Source organism: Erinaceus europaeus, chromosome 11, assembly GCF_950295315.1.
Source record: "Erinaceus europaeus chromosome 11, mEriEur2.1, whole genome shotgun sequence".
NCBI lineage: Eukaryota > Metazoa > Chordata > Mammalia > Eulipotyphla > Erinaceidae > Erinaceus > Erinaceus europaeus.
Window position 1 is genome coordinate 59,560,720 of NC_080172.1, and position 17,698 is coordinate 59,578,417.

The following is a 17,698-nucleotide window of genomic DNA, read 5'->3' on the forward strand; positions in this document are numbered from 1 at the left end:
ATGTGTCTCCATATTAAAAATCTTGCTGCACTGAAACTAAAAAGAAAGTAAGAGTACCTAGTTGTGTCTGAATCATAACCAGTACAGTTGCAATTATGTAGAAAGTTCACCTGAATTTGAAAAGTACCCCTTAAAGCCTTAGAGAAATACTGCTCCAAGTTAGTAGGTGTCATCCCATGTAGAAGCATCTATAATAGTCATTGTTCAATGTGTATATTCAAATTTGCAGAGTCCCTTGACTAGTAACTTCTCCTAATACTTTTTATTGAGAGAAGCTATTGCTTTCTACCCTATCCACTAAGAATGAAGCAGATCTAAAGATATCAACATTCCTGACATTCTCTCCATTATGGAGCAACCACATTTTTAAGTGTCTCATGTAGCAGTTGGTGTCAGGATTAAATGGAAAATAAACACACACTGAAAGCAAAAAGACAAGGAAAAGAGCTTCTCCTAAGAGGAGCCACCATCTACTAAAGTGGTGTTTCCTTCATACAGTTGGTGGTCATATACAACACTTAAGACATGTTTAAGACAGCTGACTAGGTATACCCTAAAGATTTATGTGGCCAGTTTGGATTGACTTTGAAAATATGGTTCAAATTCTCTCTAAGCAAGTTGTAGTGTCATATGTGTGTGTGTGTGTGTGTGTATTAGTATATATACTAGTGTGTATACACACACATATATACACATATATGGAAATTAGATTGAAATCTAATTTGTATTGTTAAAAAATAAAGAACTCCTTCTGCCTCACCATCTGTATGCTTTAATGCGTTATAATTATCAGTGGCAAAGTTGATCAGGAATCTAGATTCTCTAGTAACTCTCCAATTTATTCACTGATTCCTGCTCTATAAGGCAGTGTTTTAAATGAGATTATTTTAAAAAGAGAGAAAGGATGTATGAAGATGTGAAATTTCTCTCCCTTCAAGATTTTTTTTCCTTCTAGTCTATATTTGTCCAGAAGACAATGTACACAGCTTATATAGTTCAGCCCCCCTTAGTCTTAATTACTATATACTCAACATAGGAAAATATCTCAAAAAAGAAAGTGTGTGTATGCACAGGGTAGGACAAAAGAAAAATGTAAGAAAAGAAAAGAAAATAGATAAGACATTTCATTAATATTTTTATAAGGTTGCAAGGAGAAATATATACGCCCCCCTGATAGGGATCTTCCCACTTGGAGCACTCCACAATTCCTAGTTTTCCTTTATTTTTAAGATTCTATTTTTTTTTTTTAATGAGAAAGATAGGAGAGAGGCAGAAAGAAAGAGAAAGAACCATACCTCACCCTAGTACATGTGCTGCTGGGGATAGAATTGAGGACCTCATGCTTCAGAATCCAGTGCCCCATCCATCCACTGCACCACCTCCCAGACCACAATTCCTAGTTTTTCAATTACAAATTCAGAGCTGGATGGTGGTCCACCCAGTAGAGTACACATGCTACCATGTGCAAGGAGCAGAGTTCAAGTCCTTGCTGGGGACTTCCCAGCTTCACAAGCTGGTAGAGCAGTGTTAGTGCTGCAGGTGTCCCTCTTCCCTGTCTTTCCCTCTCTATGAAAAAGGAAGGGAGAAAAAAAAAAAAAACCAAGAATAGTGGAGCCGTGCAGGCATGAAGAAAAAAAAAAAGTCAGATCCCTAATCTCTCTCCCACAGAGTACTGAGTAGCCAATTCCCAGGCCTCATGCTTTACATGATGGCACCCTCCTGAGGTCTCTAGAGAAAGGTACAATGAGGCTGAAGGTTATTACACCCTTCTCAAAAGGGCAACCAATGAAAATGAAGTAATTTGAGTTCTGGGTTTTGTTTTCCATTCTAATTTAGGAAGTAGAAGGTCAAAGCACGGGCAGAGGCTTGCCCAGTGTGACACAGCTTAAAATGTGTCATTTCTTCATGCTGCGCTTCCCAGGGATACCATCTTTTCAAAGATTCAGAGTTTCATTGCTATTTGATTCTAGCAGAAGGCAAGTGTGCAGGGAAGAGAGAAGCATTGACATGAGGAGCCTGAGGTTAGCACATGGAGCCAAGCTCCTTCACTTAGAAACAAATGCTTCCATGAGAGAGGCATCTCTGAGGCCTGCTAGGTTGAGTCACCCCTTCCTCTCCCTCCTTCAACAAAAAGCAACTGAAGGCAAACTGAGTGGGGGACAGGTAGGTGATGGGAAGAAAATTATTCCCAAGCTTAGGAACGGCTCACACACAGAGTGCAGTGGTAAGTATGAAAGAAGCTGGAATCCCAGAGGCAAGTCATGTGAGGCTGGCATGAGCTGAAGCTGCCACCTAGGCCTTCACATCCTACCCCTAGCTGCCGGAATGGTAGGTTCAGAGGTTCTCCCGCGTGCACTAAGGATATTCTGGCCACAGTCCCCACTGTATTTCCAGTACCTTGCCCTGTGGGTTAGCAGAGCATGAACTTCTTCAGACTAGAGGTTACTCGAAGCTGAGATGCCCATGCCCTCTAGACAGAACATTCTAGCTCTGCCAAGCATCAGCTACACAGCCTGAGCGTCAGTTTCCATAACCCTAAAATAAAAATAGCACTTGGCATAATTAGTATAGAGTCTAGAGTTGGCATTCTGATAATCTGGTTGATCAAAAGGCTGCTGCCAACTGTAGAAACAAGACTCCTGCAAATGGCACTATTTCCAAAACCTACAACAGCAAAGCTCTGGAACAGAGAAAGGGTCCAGGAGGAGGGTATAAGTGAGTATCTCCATGGTGGCCCTTTTAAAAGCTACTCAATTTGGCAAGTTCCACCTATGCAGGGAACTTGGGCTGATGGTTCTTAATCTTACTGGCTGCCCTAGTGTATGCTGTATCTTTTCTTTATGTGAAGTGTTTCTATATTTTCCAGATCTCTCTGGGACCACAGATTATGAAATCATTGTCAAACACAACTGTGGATGCAAACGTCCTCTGCAGAGCACCACACAAAGGGCATTATCATAGCTCTATAACTTGGCTTCAGTGAAACAAATGACTGGCACTTCTCATTATGAATACTAGGGGCTAGGGAGATAGTATAATAGTTGTGCAAAAAAAAAAAAGTAGAAACTGAACTGGAGTTGGTACATTGCACCAGTAAAAGGGGTTGCATTGGATCGACCTTCTCGTGGTGCATCCCGTGAGTACCCATTCATTGGGGAAACTGACGATCCTTCCTAGCCAACTGAATCCACATGGATCCCAGTCACTTTCAAAGCCAGCAACAAGCAGCTCCTGACAGCTTTGCTGTTGACTGGCTACGGAAGAAGGGCAAACGCTAGAAGAAGAAGAACCAGTAAAAGACTTGGGTGGGAAGAGTTCAGATTCTAGAACAATATGGCAGAGGACCTAGTGGGGGATGTAATGTTATATGGAAAACTGAGAAATGTTATGCATGTACAAACTGTTGTATTTACTGTTGACGGTAAAACATTAATTCCCCCAAAAAAGAAATAAAAAAAAAAATACAACTTTAATAAAGGCTCCAGGTTCAGTCCCCAGCAACACCATCACCATAAGCTAGAGCTGAAGAATGCTCTGGAAAAAAAAATAATGAAAGACCTAAACTGCTTTTAAACATTTTCAGAAAACTCATTTTTGGGCAGTAGAGAAAGAGCTTTTCTCCTCACAGGCCTCCCCAAGGTATCACCATTCCTCTCGCTTCCCTAAAGAGGCAGCATCCATAGTGAGGCCACACAGCCCACTAGGGAACAGCAAGCATGGCTGGCTAGAGCCATATGGACAAAGAAAGCAGCTGCAGCTCTAGTAGCAGGTTCCCTCAGCCCCCCAGGGAACTAGGCTTCACCTTCCTCAATTCGCCTGCAGAGAAACTCTGATGGAGCCTGCCACCCCCACCGAAGACATGTCTACAATCCTTCCAATGAAAACATCTAAAGGGATTATCATACTTTTGGTGTTCTGTATGTGCTTTATTTGCCCAGTGGCTGAGAATCTTCAGTATTTTTTCCCCTACCTCTACATAAGACACCTGAATTATGCGGGGCTGTCTGCCTACCCTTCTTTACCCATTTTCTCATTTTGTCAGATCTTTCTATGGCTAGTGCTGCTCAGAAGCTGAGAGACAAAGGAAGAATAACTAGTGTAAGCACTGAAAAGGGACAGAATCAATCCCCAATAAGCCCTGATCTCAACTGGTACCTCAATGGTACTTGAAGTCTTCGCCAAGAAACTAACTGGCTCTCAGGCTGAGAGGATAAAGGAAGTACAAGGCTCCAAAGAAGGCCCCAGCTCATTGTGGACTATTATTATCATGCACAAGGACCTGGGGTCAAGCCCCCAGTCCCCACCTGCATGGGAAGCTTCACAGCTGGTGAAGAGGTGCTGCAGGTGTCTCCCCCTTTCTATTTCCCCCTTCCCTCTTAATTTCTATTTCTAGTAAATAAAAAGAAAGGGAAGGGGACACTAATATGACTCCAAACAATAAAATATGGCATTGTGGAAGCATCTGGTGAAGGAATAGGAGAAAAAGTTTAACACCCGAAAGTGCATAGAGGTTCCAGCTTTTCCTACCATCACAGATTAGGAAGAGAAATCAAACACTGATCCAAAAAATCTTGCACTGATTATCAGGCCTCCAAACAGTAAAAGACCCAAAGATAAAGCACTAGCCAGATTCAACTTTTAGGATCACGCATGGAAAACAGCTAGTTGCTACTACAAAGGGTTTGAACAAAGACAGATTTAGAGATCACTGAAGTTCAAATGTAATTTATTGCAAAGTCACAAAGGCACTCACAAAAGGGTTTACTGCTCAAAATTCCCTTGACTCAGGACCCAAAAGAAAATATAGGGTGGTTTGGTGTGTGTGTGTGTGGGGGGGGATCCCTTATTCTCACTAAACAAGGAATCTATTCCCCTATATATCAGTCAAATAAATGTGAAGAACTTCTTGTGGACTCCTGACAGCAGATTTCAGCACAGCTAATGAGGTTGAGTCATATGCACAGAACAGTCTCTCTGTGACTACAGCCAAAGAATACACTTCCTCTCATGTGCTCAATTCACAGCAGCGTGAGAAAGTTCAAACCTCAGCTGGCTACGCCTCTATTCTCAAAAATACAGAAATGAAGGAGAGTTGAGGGGAGGGGGCGTGGGGGAGAAAGAGTCTGTGAATTAAGAAATTCTCGACTATACAACATCACATGTATTTTCAGCGTAATCCAGAACTGGACAGCTCTGGCAAGAATGGGGAGACATTCTGCCCAGTGTTTTGCTGTCCAAAAGCAGCCACTCTGATTACTGTGAGCCCATCTGATCTGACACTCGTGTTTCTTCTGGCCTAATGGCTGGAGTAACACCCTGGACAGTGAAGAGAAGGCACGGCAGCACCAATGTTCTCATGCCCTTCCATCATAGAGGATTTTAAAGACTTTGAAAAATGTAAAAAGCCCTTCACTTGAAAAGAGAAAGTAGATGAGATTTCTGAGATGCTATTAAATAGATCAGCAGTACCAGCAGTGCACTTCCACTTGGCTATCCTCTGCATAGTTATTTGTCTTTCCCTTTATTTGCAATCCTTATGGTTTTTCAAGGTAGAAGGAAAACACTCCTTTGGTAGTATAGGACTAGCAGATGAACGGCAAACCTGTACAGTTTATTTGATTCTCTCAGTGCCAAATATTTTGTAAGCCCCAACTTGAACCGCATTTGCTCCACATAGCTGACTTCATTTAGTCCTCAGGGCAAAAAAAAAAAAAAAAATCAACTTCAGGGTCAGAGGAGAAACAAGTTGCAAATATTTAAGCCTTTTGCTTTTTTTTTTTTAAATAAAACTTAATTATCTGACTTTTCCATATGAGATTAATCTAAGTCAAAAGATCCTCATTTATTCTTAAATTTGGATGTATGTAAGAATAAACAGACTGATTTGAACAGAGCCACATCTGTGAACTTGTTGCTAACATGAATAAAAAACAATGGTCTCACAGACCTCTGGCTTAGAACATGATAGAATACCAGGTCTGTGCTTTGGATCGGGGGGGGGGGGGGGGGGCTCACTTATCTATTTTTGATAGGCCATTTGGGGGTTTGTATCATTTAGGTTTTAGCTCTCACCTGGATAAACACTTCACCAGATTAATTTTTTCCCCTGCTTTTTTGGTTGTCAGGTTTAGCCTACTCTCAAACCTTCTCCAGTTGCTGATGTAGACCTCCTCTCCTACCCTCCCACCCAAAGGTGAGTCACTGGTGTTACAAACTTGCTGGCAGAGAACACTAAACAGTAAGTTACCAAAAGAGGATACACCCTCAGAAAGAGGGTACAGAAAGAACTCTGGGCAGAGGATTGTCACTCACACAGGAACACTTAACTGGCAAGGGTGTGATGCAACTCCAGCCCTCTCCTCTGCCCCTCAGGCTAGTATCCAGTTCCGCCTGTAACTGTTACATTTAGTGTGGGCCAGGCCAGGGCAATTTTCCATCCAAAGGACTCTGCCTCATGGTGTTTTTAGTCTAAAGTACTAGCTTTATAGTGGCCAGAGGAGCTGGAGTCACACTTTCAAGTTGAGCTTCAAAAGGGCAGCTGATAATGTTACCATACAACCAGGGTTTCTGCTGACAAGTGTGTGCCTTGAGCAACCTTCACCCCAACCTTTTCCCCTGCTCCTCTTTAAACCATGACCCACAAGCTACAGTGCATTTTCCAGGCAAGGTGGTTAATGTTCAAACAGTGGGAAGCCGCAGTGAAGATCTAGTGACATCTTCCTCCTCTATCCTTTGTGAACTTAAAAGAGAAAGTGTCTCTCCTGTCTCCACAGAGGGGTGGGAAGCCTGGCTGAAAAAAATGAAGCCAAGTCACAGACACAAACAGCTGGAGAGGCGGAGGGACTGACCACCACCACCAAATCCTCTTTTACCTAGGAATGATTCAGCAAGTTTTTTCCTTTTTTTTTTTTTTTAACCAAAAGGCATTTTTCCAAAAGCATTTTTCAGGAGAATATATAATCACCTGAAATACCATCAAAACCTAGAGTCATGCCCCCCACCACCACCCCCAGCAGAGGGAAGAAATTAACAATGACCTTAAAAATTAGCTGCCATCATAGGCTTCCTGGTTAACCAATTATCAGCAGGGCTTTAGTCACCACTCCACCCACCTTTTAATCCTCATGTGGAAAAATCCCAACATTTCTGTCTAAAATATATTCTTCTAAACATTTGGATTCTCACAATAAATCACTAGGGACAAAGGGGGCATTCTCTATCCCAGGGGAATCAACACACACACACACACACACACACACACACACACACACACACACACACCCTCCCTACCTTAGTATTCCAGTGTGTCAGACTATCCAAAATACTAACTACAAATCAGCAGAAAAGCAAAAAATCCTGCATAAACTAACTGTAATTCTATTTTATGTTTGCTGAGAACTAACATTTTATTAGGCTCTATAAAGGCATTTTTTTATTGAGCCTCCACTATCTAGTGTTATTTTACCCCTACTGTGCACATGTGTGATAGAGAGACAGCCTTCAGAATCATTAATCCAATATCCTAACTTCATCAGAAATAACTTGAGAGTTCTGCATATAAGGCATTGTTCAGTGCGTGTTGTGTTCAGGCTGGTGAGATGACAAGCTGTTCAGGGATCAGGGACGTCTGCAGTGTCACTAACCAACCATTTGACCTTGAGCATGTCACTTCACCTTCCCAGGCCTCCACTTCCTACCTAGGATTTCTATAATCCCCTGTCTCCCCCCACAATCAGTAATGCCTGGCTCAGGAAATACATTTTGTTTTGGGGAGAGAAGAGACAAAAGACGGAGCTTTAAAGGCTTGTTTACAGGAGCTGAGGGTCTGAGGTGTGGTGGCTGAGCCACAGGCGCTGGTTTTCATGGTGGAATGGAGGCTGTACTCAGCTCCAGTCCTAATTCCGCTTGACCTAGGCCTGCCTTCCACATTTTGTGCTCCCTATGCGACCCTCCCCTTCCAGGTTCAAGCCTCCAGTTACCTCCTTTAGAGGCCACTGAGCAGTCCCCTAAGAATGCTTCCCCTCCACTCAGTCTACACTGGAGAAGCTCTAAGGACCTTCAAGAACCTACTAAGCTCGGTGAGTACATTCGTTATTAGACCCCTATCAAGACCCGGCCGGCCGGCCATTTAATCTCATGACCCAATCTCGGGTTGTGGGGAAGGGGTATATTCTGTTTGTTATCAACCAGACTTGGGCTTGACAGGGGTTCAGGACCCATTTTTCTGCAGTCACTACAGAAATGCAGGAAGGAGAGGCTATTCTGGTAATAGCCTAGATCACTCGCTCCTGCGGGGATGGTTTCCTGCGGGTGGGCACCCCTACTACCCTGCCCTTCTCCTGGTTTATTCGACTCAAAGGTCTGGGTGTAGCAGCCTGGGGTCCTTCCATGCACGTTCCTCCTAATACATCTACACCCTCTCCCCAGGCTAAATGTCATTCCAGCTGCCCTGGGGGCAGTTACTGTTTATAGAAAGAGCTCTACATGTCTCAAAAATATACCTTAAAGGCCATCTTAGGGCGCCGAAGACACACCCTTTCTGGCACCAGCCCGCCCGACCGGCTCTGCAGTAAGGGGAAGCCAGGTTTTTCTCGGGGGTCAGGCGGCCTCCTCTGCGGGGACCTGGCCAAGCCCCAGCGCCACCCCAAGGAGCCCGGGACCCCAAGTCGGCTCCCGCCGGTGCCGGGGCCGCGGCGGGAAGGGCAGCCCCGAAGAGGGCCGGACAGGGTGCCCCAAGGGAAGGGGAGGAGCGCTCCTTCCCTCCCCGCAAGGAGGGCGGGGGCAGAAATGAAGGCGAGAAGCGGGAGGTGAGGGCGGGCGGACGAGCGGAGCCGGCTCACTCCGGGACGCAGGCGGCTACTGCTCCAGCCTCGACCGCGCCCGGCCCGCAGCTGCCGAGCGCCGCTGCCCCCGCGCCCTCTCCCCCGAGCCCGCTGACGCGCGCCGCCGCCGAAGCCTCCCGCTTTGCAGCCCGCGCCGCGCCGCTTCCTCCTGCACCGCCCCCCGCCGGCCTCCCTCCTGACTTCCTTCTCCTCCTCCTTCCCTCCCGGGCGCTCCGCGCCTGCTTCCCGCCTGCTCCCCGCAGCTGGCCGGACACTCACCCCCTTCCCCATGGTGGCGGTGCAGCGCGCCCGGCGCCGGGTCCCGCGGCTGAAGAGTTAGAGAGGAGCGGGCAGCACGGCTCCCGGGCGAGCGGAGAGGAGGGAGCGAGCGAGCAAGCGAGCGAGGGAGGGAGGACGGTCGGCGGCTCGGGCCGATGCCGCCGCTGTGCCGCCGCCGCCGCCGCCGCCGCCGCCGGGGCTGCTACCGCTGCTGCTGCCACGTGTCCACCTCCTCCCGCCGCCGCTCTGTGCCCCAGACTCTGCCGCAGCTCAAGCCCGCGCCGCCTCCTCACTTCCTAAAATATGCAACCTGCGTGCTGGCCCCGCCCGCGCAGCGGCACGTCACCGTTACCGGAGCAACATGACACCGGCTGCGGGCTGGCCCCGCCCCGGCTCGAGCCCCGCCCCCGGTCCGGGGCCCAGCCGGTTGCGGCCAGTCGCGGCTCCAGGCAGTAGGGCGCCTGGCCCGGGGCGCGCGTGCCCAGGTCCCGGGTGGCCCGGGCTGTGCCGCTGCGGGGCGCACGGGCGGGTTGGGTGGTGGGGACCGGCTGCTGCCAGGCCTGACCCGCTTGCGCTGTAGGGCCCTGGAGGCCCGCGGTGGGTGCGGGTGCTTTTGGGAAACCGGGCTCCGGGAATCCCCGCGGGCCCTGGACAGGAGCCTCGCGCACGGTGGCCTTTCTGCATTCGCACCGGGGTGGGGGTGGGAAGTCGGCTGTGACTGCTGCCGGCACCCGCCGGAGGGACTCCACCTCTTGGTATAGGCCAGACCCTGCACGCACCTGCAAGTGGCTTCCCCAGCCTCTTTGTGCCTGCGCTAAGGCGTCCTCTGGACTGCGAATGGGTCTGCAATGCTTTTGCCCAAGATCCCTAGCGGCCTCTCTCTTCTTGCCTGAGCCCCCCCCCCAAAAAAAAACCCGATAATTTAATGATTCATTCATACCCTGTGTGAATGAAATTCGCTTATCCATTTCATTTCCCCTTTTTAGGAGAGGAACATATGAAATCTCAATGAATGCCTGTGTGTAACTGAAGAGGCTGACTCGAGGGGGAGAGATGTTTGAGCATCTGTCTGGTACATTTCCACACCTCCCACCTAGCCCATCGGTGCAGCCTTGGGTGCCCTAATGGGCTTTGAGCCTGGAGTGTGATGGCGCCAGGACCAGCTTCTCCAGCTCAGGCTACCTGACCCGGCTGGGTATGAAGCATGCTGCCTTCTGGTAGAGTTTGTGCATCTTAGCTGAGTCCCCTGGCTGTCAGAAAGCAATAAATTCTCAGTAGAAAGACAGTCCACATTTCTAGGAATTCCTACAAGAAAACAAGGAAAATATTAACTTTGGAAGTAAGTTAAAGCTGGCCCTATCAACTTCAAATATTAATTTAACATGAATAAATAAAGATGTGAAGCTTGAAAGAGCTGGGGATGGAAGAAAAGGACAAGCTTAACAAATGTTTTCAGTGAGAACATTACGGTAGTTATTACTCCTTAGAAGAAACTGTTTCTGGGAGCCGGGCGATAGCGCAGCAGGTTAAGCACACAGGGCACGAAGTGCAAGGACTGACATAAAGACCTGGGTTCAAGCCCTTGGCTCCCCACCTGCAGGGGAGTCCCTTCACAGGTGGTGAAGCAGATCTGCAGATGTCTTATCTTTCTCTATCCTCTCTGTCTTCCCCTCCTCTCTCCATTTCTCTGTCCTAGCTAACAGCGACGACATCAATAAAAACAATTGTTTTCGACGGGTTATGTTGTTTTCGCCGGGCTGGCTTCACGGGCGGGTAACAGACGACCAGGGACTCATGGCTGGGTTGTACGCAGTATCTCTTTATTCATGCAGGACACAGCACAATCTAAGACGAGCTAAGCTGAACTCAAGGTAAAGTACTCTAAAACTCACAATGCTGTCTTTATATATACTTCCCAAGTAGGGTGGAAACAGGATGTGACATAGAGAGGGTGGAGAGAAAAGTGACTGGTGAAAATCAGAGTGTGACAAAGAGGGGGCAGATTAGGCGAGAATCCTATCACTGAACCACAAATGCCCTGGAGGGAGGGTGGAACTTGTTAACAGTGGTTATGTAAATAGAATGAAGTGGTTATGTAAATAGAATAGTGTTAAGCAGGGGGGATTTAAACCAAATGAAACAGAAGGGGTCTCATGCATACCAACAAACAATAATAACTACAACAATTAAAACAAACAAGAGCAACAAAAGGGAAAATAAATAAATAAATTTTAAAAAGAAAGAAGAAACTCTCTTAGAAGAGTCATTTTTCTCTTGCCTAAGAATACATTGTTAAGAATATCCCCAGTGGGGAAGCTTCACAAGCAATGAAGCAGGGCTACAAGTATCTCTTCCTCTATTTACCCTCTCTATTGTCCCTCTCTATTTATTCCTCCCCTATCAATTTCTTTTGTTTCTATCAAAGAAGTAAATAAAATATTTTTAAAACATATATATTTAAAAAAGAATATCTCCAGTGATCTTCAGGTTTGGTTAAATCACTCCAAAGGAAGACACTTATAATGTGCTATCAGATCTAGAGAATTTCTTGTGTATTCTATAGTTCCCATGACTGCTAACTTATACAGGGCTTTGCTTGTCAGAGATCTCAGATTATTTAAGATGAGTTCATCTCTTAGGCAGTGGTCTGAACATAAAATAAAACATAGAAAGCAAAAGTCTAAGCAATGTATGTGGATTTCTCCTACCAGCTAATCTCCTTCTACTCTCTTCATAGGTAAAATTATCATTATTTCATTTCACAGTTTAACCAGTCAGGCATTCCCCATTGTTCCTAGAACTGTTTTGTTTGTGGGAACTAAATAGACAAAGTTTCCTCTGAAAGGTTCTAGCTGTATTTTACTGTGAGGGGGAAAAGTACAAAATCATGAGAAATATTAACTAAAACTTCATATTGTCTTTGCCGTTACAAAACACTTCTACAAGCAAAATCTTGAATTACTATTTGGGGCTCTTCTTTCAAGTTCACTCAGTGACTGTTGGAAGCTTGGCCTCAAAATTGCAAAGTGGGAACTATTTTCCTATTCCTAAAGTCTGGTGCCTAAGCACAGGACCAAGGAAATTTTAATAGAAAGATACCAGGTGCTTTTGTTGGTATGCTTCTAATTCTGCTTCTAAAACCCCTTCTGTTTCATTGGTTTAATCCCCCCTGTTTAACACTGTATTCTATTTATATAACCACTGTTAACTAAGCACCGCCCTGCCTGCAGGGCATTGGTTTAATCCCCACTGGTTCAGAATATCTTTTTGCTCCACCCCCTCTCCTAGTACACCCTGATTTCAACCAGTCTTTTTTCGCTCCACCCTCACTGTGTCACATCCTGTTTCCACCCTACTTGGTGAGTATATATAAGGACAGGATTGTGATTATCTTGACTTAAATTGCGCTGCGTTCCACATGAATAAAGAGATACTGCGTACAGCTCTGCCATGAGTCTCTGGTCATCTTATCTCCCGCCCGCGAAGCTAGCCCGGTAGCTTTCATCATGGTTGTCCTCAAAATGCAAAGGATTTCCACATACTTCTCTTTAATAACCAGGAGGACTAGGCTGGCAAAATAGCACAATTCAGCAGCGTGCTGCTTTGCCATGTGCTCAACACAAGGGTATAAAAGGAGAAAAGAAAATTGGACAGACTTGTTAATATAAAAAATAATAGCTGAGAATTTCCCTAAATTTAAGAAGGTGACAGTTTGGTCCAGAAAGCTTTAAGAGTTCCAAATAAACAAATGATAAAAATAGAGCATCAGCCCCCGATTGATTTCTTAACAGAAAGTCTAAAGACCAGCAAAGACTGTGTTTTTTTTTTTTTCCTTTACCAGAGCACTTATCAGCTATGGTTTATGATGGTGCCAGGGATTGAAGCTAGGACCTCAGAGCTTCAGGCATGAGAGTTTCTTTGCATAACCACTATGCTATCTAATCCCCCCCGCCCTTTCTATTCTTTTCTTTTTTTCCTTCTTTCTTTCTCTCTCTCTCTTTGTTTTCTCCACTAGAGTTACTGCTTGAACTTGGTGCCTGCATGATCCCACTGCTCATTCCAAATAGACTTTTCCTTTCTACTCTGTTGTTTAAAATTTTTTAAAATTATCTTTATTTATTTATTAGAGACAGCCAGAAATTGAGAGGGAAAGGGGTGATAGAAGTGAAGAGAGACAGAAAGACACCTGCAACACTGCTTCACCACTTACAAAATTTCCCTCTGCAGGTAGGGAATGGAGGCTCAAACCTGGGTTCTTGTACATTGTAACATGTGCACTCCACCAGGTGTGCCACCACCTGGCACCTTCTCTATCTCCTTTCTTTCTTTCTTTCTTTCTTTCTTTCTTTCTTTCTCTTTCTTTCCTTCTCCTTCTCTCTTTCTCTTTCTCCTTCTCCTTTTTTTGCCTCCAGGGTTATCGCTGGGGCTTGGTGCCTGCATTAGGAATCCACTGTTCCTGGAGCCCCCCCTTGTTACCCTTGTTGTTTATTGTTGTTGTTGCTATTATTATTGTTATCATTGCTGTCATTGTTGTTGGATAGCACAGAGAGAAATCGAGAAAGGAGTGGAAGACAGAGGGAGGAGAGAAAGACACCTACAAACCTGCTTCACTACTTGTAAAGCAACCCCCTTGCTGGTGGGGAGCTAGGGGCTCCAACCGGGATCCTTCCTCCTTGTGCTTCATACCATGTGCACTTAACCTGCTGCATTACCCAGCCCCCTTTCTTTCTTCTTTGCTAGTAGGTGAGAGACAGAGAGAGAGAAAGAGAGAGAGAGAGAGAGACCTGTAGCACTGCTCTACCACTTGTGAAGCTTCCCCATTACAAGGCCTTTGAACTTGGATTCTTGCACATGATAATAGGGGTACTCTATTGGGTGTGCCACCCCTAGACCCCCATGTTTGCCATCAGATATTCAAAGTTTTGAATAGAAAAGACCTCCACCCAAGATTACTCTATTCAGCTATGTTATTACTCAGATTTGAAGGAGTAATGAAGAGCTTTCCAGAAAACAAATTAAGTTAAAGCAGGAATATGAATATGGGATGACCACACTCACTGAATATGGGATCACTGAATATGGGATGACCTCACTCTCAGGCATAAATTGAAAAACAAGATCAGAAGAGAAAACACAAGTAGAACTTGAACTGGAGTTGGTGTATTGCACCAAAGTAAAAGACTCTGGGCGGGGGGGGGGGGGGGGGGGGGGGTACAGATGACAGTGGAACTAATGGGGGTTGTATTGTTATGTGGAAAACTGATGTTTTGTGGAAACTGATGTTATGAAAACTGATGCTATGTGGAAAACTGAGAAATGATATGCATGTACAAACTATTGTATTTACTGTCGAATGTAAAACATTAATCCTCCAATAAATTAAAAAAAAAAGAAATCCATGAAAAAAAAAAAAAAGCAGTTCATTACCACTAAGCTGACCCTACAAGGAATACTAAAGCCACATGTTAAATGAAAAGTATTAATCAACATTACTCATAAAAGGTAAATAAAAAAACAACAATGTTAAATAAGATAACCCTGTGGACTTGGTTTGCAGAATAAGGGCATCAAAGGGGGATAGGGAGGGAGGGAAGGCTGTGTTGCAAGAGAGGAAGGGGTCTTGTGTACTTTGCTGGAGGGATGTTGGTACTTTGGTAGTAGGTGTGGTGTGGTAATATATTTTGAAGAGGTGTGAAATCACACTGCTAGGACACTTACAGTCTTGCAAATCAAAGTTGACTCAAAAGTGAATAAAACAAATCAATTAAAGTTGAGTCCCTTGAGCCAGTGAAATAGCTGATTTGAACAGTGCACTGCTTTACCTTCTGAATGACTGAGGTCCAAGCCAGTCTTCTAGTGTATTGACAGAAACATCAGCACTGTGGTCTCTTTCACCCCCTCTTCCTGCCTTTCTGTCTCTTAAAAAAAGACAAAGCTGGGTCTCTTCTTCTTCTTCTAGCGTTTGCCCTTCTTCCGTAGCCAGTCAACAGCGTCAGGTTGAGCCTGATGTAAAGTTTCGAGACCTCCTTTGAATCTGGAGAGGTGGCAGTCGTTGACTATGCTGGGTCTCTGACTAAACATTACACCCAAATACCATGATTAAGAACTTCTTCTGAGTGTCTTCAGAAGTTTTAATGGTCAAGGTTATTACCAGGTATTGAGAGTTGCGAACATTTGATGGGGCAAAGTGACGATACTACTCTGCATGGTAGTAGTATGGAGCTGTGGAGATGCTTATGGAACTAGAAGACAGACTTCATGGCCAGCACTGAGGTGTGGAAGTTTCAGACAAGAGAGAAAACCTTGGGAATATCTGTGACTAAAGACAAGCCCAGTCCTTTTCTTGGGACTCCATCTCTCCATTTCTTGGAAGAGGCATTTAAATAGAAACTTAGACATCAAACACTCCTTTACTTTTATAGTGAAAACATTGAGGTTCAGGGAATGATTGGTACTGGTGCTATCTAGGATAGTGTCAAAACTTGTGTGTACCTCATTTAACTCTCTCAGAGTAATACGTTACTTCCAGAAGAGAGACTAGGACAAGTTCTATCTCTCAGTTCTCTCTTCTTCCTAACCTGACTTTTTTTTTTAAAACCCAGGTTACACTTACTGACCAAAGATTCAGCTTTTGCAGGTCCCAAGGCTACTAGATGTACCCATTCATTGGGGAAACTGACGATCCTTCCTAGCCGATTGAATCCACATGGATCCCAGTCACTTTCAAAGCCAGCAACAAGCAGCTCCTGACAGCTTTCAAGCTGTTGGTCCTGCTCTTCGAGTCCTCCAACTTAATGTTGAGGGGCTGTCTTTTGCCAAACCCACATAGTCAACGACTGCCACCTCTCCAGATTCAAAGGAGGTCTCGAAACTTTACATCAGGCTCAACGTGACGCTGTTGACTGGCTACGGAAGAAGGGCAAACGCTAGAAGAACGGTTGGCCCAGTGTTTATGCGCAGTCAGCAGATGAAAAAAAAATGATGCAAGTCAGTATTTTGAGCCAAGAATGCTAACACTTTGAGTAAGTAGTTGCTGAATTGAAGAAACACTCCATTGCAATTACAGATTTAGAATGTGAGTTGGAGCCTAAACCAAGTTAACATTTTCCATACAAATAAAATAAAATAGACAATCAATAAGCAGCTGAAAGGACAGAAGTTTCTCTGGCCCAACCTGCACTAGAGTTGGCATGCAAACAATCTTAAATACACATCTAATTCCTTCTCAATTTCCTAGGTAGCCCAGAACATCACTTGTGGTTGCCTCTCTGCATCTCCATAGTGCTTCTTAACCAGTACCTATGCTCTCACTGCAAGTCTATTTCTGTCCATTAACAGACACACTATCTCCTGATTGAAAACTATGTTTTTAGGCACACTGCAGAGCATCAGAAATCTGTCAGCTAATCAGTTCTGATCCTGCCACTTTTCCTTCCAAACATCATTTTCTGCTCCTCTCTTAATTCTGTTGTAAAGCTTCTTAGTGCTCCTCTAAATATAGCTTCTTCTGCAAATGTTGAAAATCAGTTCTTCTGTTAATGCTCTCAGGTTTTGCCTGTAGAAATTTAGAAAAGCCAGAATTTGCCTGGTGCCTTTCCTGGTAGTTGTTATCAACCACCCAGAGTCAAATTTACAGTCTCATTGTCAGCATCCTTTTAACACAACTGCTGCTTAAATGGTTTCCACTTCTTAACAGCTATTTCTATAAATAAAACAGTTATAAATATCTCTAGTTGTTTTCCATTGGATCTTGAAATGAAGAATCAGGAATCTATAAAAGAGAGTGGGACCTACATGTATAAAGTTCCAGGTTCAATTCCCAATGCCGTTGAATATGTATATGTGTATGTATGTGTATGTGTATGTGTATGTGTATGTGTATGTGTATGTATATGTCGGTCTTTTAAAGTACTTAAGAAAAGAGGTCTTGACAGTGGCACCCAGTTCTTCTTCTAGTGTTTGCCCTTCTTCCGTAGCCAGTCAACAGCGTCGGGTTGAGCCTGATGTGGCACCCAGTAGAAAGCACATACTACCATGGACAAAGAATCAGGCTTAAGTTCCTAGTTTCCATCTACAGGGTGAAAGCTTCACAAGCAGTAAAGCAATGTTGCAGGTTTCTTGTTCTCTTTCTCTCTCTCTCTTTTCCCCTTCCCTATCAATTTCTCTATTTCTATAAAAACATAATTAGAATTCTGTATTGTCTTTTTAAAAAATTATGTTTTACTTTATTTTTTGTACATAAGTAGTATATGATATTTTAGGTGTGACTTCTGCTTTAACATGATAGTTAAAACCAGAAAACATTTTGCTTTCTAGTTATACTATTGGTTCTTTGTAAATGCACCACCAGAAACAATGTGGAAACTGTCTTGTTTTTTTTTTTTACTCTATCCAAAACATTTCTATTCCCTTCACGCCAATTCAAAACATTATTAAATGTCACAACATCCTGGCAGGTAAAAAAAAAAAAATTCTAAATTTTTAAAAAACCTTACCTTTTGTATTTTACCATTGTTGGCACATTACAAGCAAACCCATATGGCAACAAAGAAGGGATCTGAACTGCAAAACATTCTACATCCAGTGTCCCAGGTGAA

At 44.5% G+C, this 17,698-nt stretch overlaps 1 protein-coding gene and 1 long non-coding RNA gene across 2 annotated transcripts in view; one reads left to right on the top strand and one right to left on the bottom strand.

Moving 5' to 3' along the window:
- ATP1A1 (ATPase Na+/K+ transporting subunit alpha 1) overlaps positions 1-9,320 on the bottom strand; it is a 31,343-nt gene extending 22,023 nt beyond the window's left edge. The window contains exon 1 of the mRNA XM_007525504.2: positions 9,102-9,320. Coding sequence (XP_007525566.1) covers positions 9,102-9,113 — 12 coding nt within the window. The 5' untranslated portion in view covers positions 9,114-9,320. The remainder of the gene's footprint in view (positions 1-9,101) is intronic.
- Positions 9,321-9,518: 198 nt separating this feature from the next.
- On the top strand, positions 9,519-14,624 carry LOC132541378 (uncharacterized). Its single transcript, XR_009552577.1, has 3 exons — positions 9,519-9,586; positions 10,088-10,440; positions 14,088-14,624. It is a non-coding gene; the product is annotated as an uncharacterized LOC132541378 (long non-coding RNA).
- The last annotated feature ends 3,074 nt before the right edge of the window (positions 14,625-17,698 follow it).